Source organism: Tinamus guttatus, unplaced genomic scaffold (genome assembly GCF_059628265.1).
Source record: "Tinamus guttatus ecotype Peru unplaced genomic scaffold, ASM5962826v1 Tinamus_guttatus_pri_ptg000456l, whole genome shotgun sequence".
Lineage (NCBI taxonomy): Eukaryota > Metazoa > Chordata > Aves > Tinamiformes > Tinamidae > Tinamus > Tinamus guttatus.
In genome coordinates, this window is record NW_028288990.1 from 225,921 (window position 1) to 234,287 (window position 8,367).

General features: G+C 43.0%; 1 protein-coding gene across 1 annotated transcript; it reads left to right on the forward strand.

The window, feature by feature from the left end:
• The first annotated feature begins 225 nt into the window (after positions 1 to 225).
• On the forward strand, positions 226 to 5,147 carry EPCAM (epithelial cell adhesion molecule). The gene is made up of 9 exons (XM_088532119.1): positions 226 to 368; positions 728 to 832; positions 1,488 to 1,728; positions 2,019 to 2,084; positions 2,856 to 2,919; positions 3,472 to 3,573; positions 3,761 to 3,955; positions 4,275 to 4,316; positions 5,014 to 5,147. Exons 1-9 carry the CDS (start codon positions 302 to 304, stop codon positions 5,053 to 5,055), a joined length of 924 nt encoding a protein of 307 aa, XP_088388245.1. The 5' UTR covers positions 226 to 301; the 3' UTR covers positions 5,056 to 5,147.
• The last annotated feature ends 3,220 nt before the right edge of the window (positions 5,148 to 8,367 follow it).

Here is an 8,367-nt window from a genome sequence, read left to right on the forward strand (position 1 = left end):
GCCGCCGCCGGCCGTTGGGCAGCGCGTCGGCGCCGGCCGGCAAGGGGAGGCGGGCGGAGGCGGAGCCGCGGCGGCCGCTGCCCCCCCGCGCCGCAGGTGTAACCGGAGCCGCGGGGCGCGGCGGGGCTACCACCTGCGGAACCTGTCGGGCGGCTCCAGACGGGCGCCGCGTCGCACACGCACCGCTCGCTCCCTCCCTCCTTCTCGCCCTTTCTTCCTTCACTCTTTTCTCCATTCCTCTTTCTGCGGGCCGCGGCTCGGCGGATCCCCTCCAGCGGCCCCTCTGCGCCCCATCGAAGCCATGGAGCTGCTCCGCGGCGCCGCGCTCCTGCTGCTGCTCTGCGCCGCCGCGTGCTGGGCGCAGGACGGTGAGAGACCCCTCCGTACCCCGGCCCCCGCCGGCTGCCCCGCTCCGCGGCGCCCCCCCGTGCCCTCCATCCCGCTGCGCGCTGCCCCCGGCGGCGCCACAAAATGGCGCCCCCTGTGCGCGGGGCCGCGCGCCCGCCCGGGCGGGGGGAGGGGCTTCCCCGCGGCGGGAAGGTGCGGGGGGTGGGGGTGGGGGGGCAGCGAGGGACCCCCCCCCCCCCCCCGGGACGCCCAAACGAGGGGACCCCGCCGGCCCCCTCCACTCCCAGGGGCAGCCCGGGGTCCTGGGGTGGGGGGCACATTTATTTATTTATTTATTCCCCTTGGGACCCCGGGGCTCCCGGTTTTGCTCCTTTTCCAGACTGTATCTGCACAAAAAACAAGCGCGTCACCAACTGCGTGCAGACGGGAGGCACTTGCCAGTGCCAGTCCATTGGATCCGGTGTAACTGTGGAGTGCAACACCTGTAAGTCTGTTTTTTGAAACGCTTTTGCTGTTGTGTCCTAAGCAGCGTCTTCCTGGGGGCTCAGAGGCGCTAAAGAGGTGCTAAAGAGCTCTCCGTGAAAGTGGGGTGTGTAAAGAAAGCCCGGGGAGCTCCTGACCGAAAGCTATGGGAAGGGAAAGAAAAACTGCTTCTTGGTAGTCCAGATCGACTGATAATGATAGATCAGTGTTTATAGTCTCTACACAGAAACTTCTGTAAACAGGTGTGTGTGAGACAACCACCCCCCATCCTCTTCAATATTTTGTCTCTATCCACTGGAAAGGATACCCCCCCCTTTTTTTTTTTCTTTTACCTGCTTGTCAAGACCAGCAATGACTATTATTTTTTTCTCCTACAAATCTAGAGGAGAAATCTTGTGTCCAGGCTTTACTCTTGATCTAACAGCATCTAAGCTGTACATGATCTGCTCGGTGGGAAAAAAGCGAAGGTGGCTGGATGTGGTACTCAACGTGCGACTTCCTATATAAATATATATAAGAATAAGAAGTTGGCTTCTCCCAACCATGTCGACTTACTGCACCACCTACCTTTTGGGCGGGCGCCTGTTCTTCCCTGTAATGGATTAAAGTTTCTTCTAACACAACTCTATGTTTTCACATGTGATTATTTTTTGTAGTGACTTCAAAATGCCTGTTGATGAAAGCAGAAATGTCAAGTTCAAAATCGGGTCGTTTCAATAAACCAAAAGACGCATTTGAAGATACCGATGGCCTTTATGATCCCGAGTGTGAAAATAATGGCATATTCAAGGCAAAGCAGTGCAATGGGACCTCCTGCTGGTGTGTGAATACAGCTGGTGTTAGAAGAACTGACAAACATGACACAAACTTGAAGTGCAACCAACTAGTCAGAACAACGTAAGTCTTTCGACCGGCTAAGGTGTGCTGTGACGTAAAAGCATTCCTGTATTAAGCTCTGTGTTAGAGAGAGTGTGCCTGTGTGAGTGATGCACTAGGACTAAATGAATGTGGAGCAATAAATTTTTATTTACTGGATTTTTTTTCCCTTTCTGGTAGCAATAAGGCTTCACTTGTTTGTTTTTCCTCACTGCTTTGGTTTTGCCTACTTTGTACCAGCCTTAGATATTTTGCATGCGATATTCTTGAAGGGCATGTATAAAATATATTTACTGTGCTTGCCTCTTCAGGTGGATCATCATTGAAATGAAACATGCTGAGAGAAAAGCTCCTCTGAGCACAGAGTCTTTAAGGAAGTAAGTGATGATAATCAGTAAGATGTCATAAAAATGTCTGCGTTTATTACTACCTACCTGGTTTACTCCTAAATGACTAAGGATAACAATGCATGGTTAAACCTGTTAACTCATTTGCTGAACACTTTGGAAATCTGCTATGGTCCTTTGTAGAAGTTGTTTTAATTTTGATTGGAAAGAAATTAACTAATGAGGCTAATCTCCATTAAAATAGTTTTATTGCCCTTTTTGGGAGTGAATTCCAGATATTGAAGGAAACGGGAAGGTAACAGGATGAAAATACCCAAAACATAGACTGACTGGGGAGCTACACAGAACAAAGAAGCAAGGGGGAGAGAAGCTTTTTTTTTTTTTTTTTTTGGTTTGGTTTGTTTTTGTTGTTGTGTTGTTGTTTTTCTTCTTCTCCTTCTATAAAAGAGAATCCTACTTCTTTGGCAGAAGTAGAAAATAGCAAGAAAGACAAGAAAATACAGCAAGAAAAATGCGCTTATAGCTGTGGGGGTTCCCCCTCACCCATCTAGAGCAAAAGCTGCTACTGTGTATCTCTTTCTTGTGAGCTCTTGAAACTGTTTAAACTTTTTTTTGCTACCCAAAACTAAGTAATTCTGTTCCATAAATACAACCTCACTGTTGAGAACTTAAGTAGCTCTTGGTACCACTTAATAGTGAAAGTCTACAGAAAAAATCAATTACACCAGTTGTTCATACACCTGAAAATGTGTGTGAAGTAGGATTCTACTTTTGACAGTTGTGACTTTAATCTTCTTGTAGAGCCTTTGTGGAAACCATTACCAGTCGTTACTTGTTGGATGGACGCTATATAGGTGATGTTGAGGTAAGAAGCACGTAATTCTTCTAAAAATGGGAGAATTTCCTTCTCCGTTGTGGAAAAACTGCAAATTCTAGTCTGGTTTGTCTAATGCAATACCGCAAGACTAGAGCATGATTAGACGTGCTCTCAAAAATGTTACTTAACATTTATGTGCGTGGAATACATCCCTTAATGTTTTTTACAGGTTCTCCACTTCAGAATGTGAGGAACTCATATTCCTCTTGTCCTCTACTCTCTGGAAAGTGTATTCTCAAAAGAAAGTCCTTGAGCTGCCTGCTCACTTTTTTGATAATACTTCCAAGTAATACTTTGATCTGTTGAGCAGCTAGCAGATAGCTGCATTGAAATGCTGGGAGAGTATATGTCACTTCTAGTTTATAGATGAATTCTCTTGTTTTTCTCTGGAGCAAAAAATGGAGTTTGAATCATGCTGTAAACACTTTGCTTGAGAACAAGTACCAAAAACTGATCAAAAATAGAGTTCAAAAGTTGAATCATAGTATTCTGTTATGTCTTTGATAGTCATATCTAAACTAGCACCTTTCCCTTTTACAGTATGAAACCCCCTACATTACTGTTAATTTGAAGCAAAATTCCTCAAGGAAATTTCCTGGCGATGTGGATATAGCTGATGTGGCTTACTACTTTGAAAAGGATGTAAGTGTGTCACGAGTCAAGTTTAATCAAAGACTAAATAGCACGTGTAATTCAGTGAATCTTGCATGTATGTGGTGTTTGAGGGGTGGGTTTTTTGTGTGTGCTCACTAAAAACAGAATGAATTACTGTGGTGTCTGGTTGTCTGTTATAAGGTGACTAGTGAGTCTCCTTTGTCTCTGTTCTTAGGCAAAAGGTGACTCCATCTTTCACAATGACAGATTGAACATCAGTATTGATAACGAAGTGCTGAATTTTGAGAAGACAGTGGTTTACTATGTAGATGAAATAGCACCGGAGTTCTCCATGAAGTCGCTGACTCCTGGTGTCATTGCTGTCATTGTAGTTGTAGTACTAGCAATCGTTGCTGGAATTGCTGTACTGGTAAGTTCTAAAAAAGCAGCAAAACAGAGTGAGTAATAGTCTCCTATGGGGGAGGGGAAAAAATTCAAGAGTAGTTGGTCTTGAATATTAAGCTTGCCTCTATAAGACTAGGTGATAAAACTAGATTTTTTGTTTTTTTTGAGACTTCAGAAAGGGATGTGGGAAAGAGGTAATGGACATACTGCCGTGGAATGGAGAATGCCCTGCCTCCTTAGAAGGCTGGGGAAGGGGCAAGTTCTACTTTGGAGTTTTAAATGTAACTTGCGTGGTTGCAGTTTTAAGTAAAAGCTTGACCTTTGCAATGCTGTTTCCTTTACAGGTCTGTTCAAGACGAAGAAAAGGGAAGTACGTCAAAGCAGAGGTAAACTACAGTTGTGGTGTTAAAGGGGTTGGGATAACTTTTTGGCTAGAATCTGAACATTACTAGGGTCAGTGTAGGTTAAAAGCTTGCTTTGGATGCAGCAGATGTGTTCAGGTAACGTCAAAATACTCAAATTCTGTAGCTAGCTTTCATTTCTATATAGCTAAATGTGTTTGCTCTGCAGTAGTTTCAAAGACCACTGACAGTATCGATTTCCCAGTTGTGGAAGGGCAAAAGCTAAGTACTATTCTGCATATCCCTAGCAAGGACTGTACTGGGTTTGATATGGGCAATGAAGTCCCCAGAAAATACTATCTGATAGTCTTATTTAATCATGAAGAGCTGTAATTGAGAGGATATTTCCATTGAGCTTGCAGTTTCTGTTGAAGAGCTGCTTACTAATGAACTGGTGACAAACGGCACTACCGTGCTGTACTTTGTCCCCAAGTGCAGAGCATTTGTAAAGGACTCCAAAGAGTGTCGTAACTAAACAGTGCCACCTACTCCCTGCGGAGTCCCCCGGGGTGCTGTGTAGAAAGCTGACGCGTTCATGTTGGTCTCGGCATATTTGCTGCTGTTTAGTGTTTTTCTTCAAATCCCTTTTGTTAGTGGAAAAACTGGAGTATTAAGCTAAAGTCTTTTGGGGGGTTTTATTTTGAGTAGTAGCAGTAACGTTGATTGTCTCGCTCCTCTGCAGGTAAAGGAAATGAATGAAATGCATAGAGGATTAAATGCCTAATTGGGTTAACTGAAGACAGTAAGATTCAAACAAGAAGACAAGAGAAATACTGGAGTCATGGATCTTAATTCTAAAGACCTTCTCTGAAGGAAGGGGGTTGTGTTGACTTAATGATTTTTTTGGAGTGGGGGAGGGGGAGCAGGGGGTAAACTCTAATGAAGCCTAGGCTGGCAACCATGCTACTATTGCTATTTGAACATTGAATTTGAAAAGCCCTGTTTTACTCGAGTGAAACTTAACTATTCATGATTTTTAAGGTGATGAAAGGAGTTGTCAATTGCTGTTACTAGGATTCTGGAGCTTATATGGAGCATACATGCTTGAATTTGTAACCCCTTGGAAGGTTTTTGGAAACATTCACTTTTTTAGCTGTGTCATAAGACCGTGTGCCTGGCTCATGTATAATTGAACATGACTTTGTTTTTAGGGCTGTTTGTACATATTTGAACTTGCTGTAACTTTTTTATGACTTTAATAAAACTTTAAACCAGGCTTTTAATTCTTCTACTGTGTTAATTTGATGATGATCTGATTAAACTATGCTACTTAACTTCAGCAACCTCACCAATAGTGGAAGAATATGCTAGAAATATAGGTAATGAGCAGTTTTTACTGGTCATCTTATCTCTGTAGCGTGACTTCACCGAAGCAGTGAAGTGTGCTTTATCTCAGTTCCCACTTTTAATGTGCAATAGGTGTAAAATGGTAAAATGGAATGTTTATGCATAAAAATAAACGTGCTGTGAATGCAGCAATTTCAGGAAGGCTGCATCTGTATGGATAATTAAACAGTCCTCTACTCTTAAGCCACCTCTGCTGGGGGGGGAGGACTCGGCGTCTGGCTGTAGTGTTGGGGCAGAGCTCTTGCACCATTGCCCTCCTTTGCATTGCTGTCCATTGCAAAGCTTGAATCTCTTTCTGCTGTTAGTCCTGTTACCTGCCCTGTAGGCTGCCCAAACTTGTGTTATCTGCCTCTCCCTGGAAACAAAACTTCTCTTCCAGAGCTTAGGATAAGCAGCTTGCTTTGGCTGTGAGCAATCTGTGCAGTGTATATCAGCTAGCACGCAAGTGTGTCCAGTCCGTCCAGCATATCTGATTTACAAAGGAAAGACTGGAGCTTCTGTTGCCAATGCGCTAATGAGATCAAGATAAAGAACTGAATGACAAATCTCATTACTAATACAGTGGTTTGGTTTTGTTTCACGCTCCCCGAAACAGGAAAAGTAGGATGTACCACTATGTGGGTATGCTATGTGCTGCATTCGTACCATTAAACACGGAGCATACCCTATTAGAGTGCTTGCGTAAGGATGGAGGTTGCTAAAGCTTCTGGCCTATACTCATACGCTCCTGATGTCCCAGGTCCTGGGAATCCAGCCTGCCTTTAACCAACGAGGAAGCTGGGTTATGTGTTGAAATGGGGGCTTGCTGGTATCAGGTAGCGTTATTTCTTTAGGTCTTCAGAATATGGTGCTGAAGGATTTGGCATCTGTGCAGAGCTGCTGCAGCCTCTGTAGTTTACCAAATTTCTGGGTAGCTATAGCATGTATTTGGAGCCTTCATATAAGTTTGCTCTGGGAAGCTACTGTTCCTGCAAATCACAGAAATCCCAAAACAAGGAATTCACAGGAACGCATCAGAGCCTTCCAGAAGGCTAGTGCAACTTGCTGCTCAGTGACACCTTGTGTGGGTGCCCCTGTGCCACCCACTGCTGCTCCCCTTCTGCCTAGGGGGTTGTGCAGTCGGCTGAGGTTGGCTCAACAGCGCGCAGCTCTGGAAGCTGCTAAACCAAGTCAGTTTTCTGTGAGCTAGTCCTCTGCTGAGCCATCGGTGTTTTGTCTCTTCCCCCTATTTTCTATTCTTTCTGTATGCTATATTTTACTCTTCTGTTTTTTTCAGTTTGGTGTCCTCACCCTTCCTTTTTTTCTTCTGTAGATGGTAACACTAGAGTTCCCCTCCCCAAACACAGCTCTCCATTTAATACCTAAATTTTTGGCCTACAGGGGTGGAAAGAGATGTCGTGTGCTGGGGCTGGGCAGGGACTATGCATGTGCTGACTTGCCTGGCTGGTATGTATCTGCTGAGTGGCCTGCAAGCCACCCTTGTCGCCTGCTCTTGGAAACTCTTCTCCCTCCTTTTCCCATAATAGGTGAAAGCTCTTAGATCCTTAGATAATAATAATTGCTGCCTTTCAGGTTAGATATATGCAAGGATTTAATGTCCTACATGGTCTTCTGTGTCCTCATTGACTCAAACTAGTCAATGGGATAGAAGAGTTTACAGAAACTAGACCAAAAATAGAAAACAGTTTAACAACTGAAGAAATAGTATTATGTCTTGGTTACTATTTACCATGCTGCAAACATCTGCGCTGCTGTTCATGGCTTATTCAATAATAGCTTTTTCCTTCCTACTTTCCTTTTTTTAAGTATTTTTTGACCTTTACACCGTTTTTTGTTTTGTTCTGTTTACTAAACACAGCGCTGGTGCAACAGTGCAACTGCATAGCACTATCTATGGGGATATGCAGAAGAGGAAGGGAAAAGAGAGCTCAGAAAGTAATGTGGGAATCCTGTGACTTTGCTGCATTTTGTATTTATAGCATAAGGAGACTAATGTCCTGGAAAAAACGTACATATATATATATATATATATAAAATAATCTCTGCTTGTGGATATATATATATTTCCTTCCTCATACTGCTTTAGAAGAGTTTTGCTGACAAAAAAAAAAGATTGCTATGGGAAAATACTGAGATAAAATATCAAAATATTGTGTTCTCTATATTAACACTTAGGAATACTTTGGCAAGGTTAAAACTTGTTTTTCTGTAAAACAAGTGCATTAAAATAACTTCATAAAACATTCCTCATCATTGCTTCAAATTTTTGGGAAGGTAAATATGCTAATGTTTCCATTTGTCTAACTCATTAAGTTCCTTTAGCAAAGAAATATGTTTTAAAATCTCTTTAATATTATTCCCAAATTCCAATACTAAATTTCCTCTCTCTCAATATAAAATAATATCAATTGTGACAGAGGATTAGAAGGGCAAGGGCAGAGTGAAAAAAAAAATTATATAAATTGAGGGTGAATGAATGACCACAGAAATTGTACAAGAAATCCCAGTGGTAATACTTATCTTAGTGTGTACATACGACATGTGAAAATATGAGGGAAAAAAAAAAGAAAAATAGTTTGTATGTACAAATCTATTGCTTATAAGTTTTTACCATAACATTATGTACATAATGTGTTACTAATTTAACATTTGGGAAAGCATGAGCAATGAAGTCTGTGAAACTTTCTCC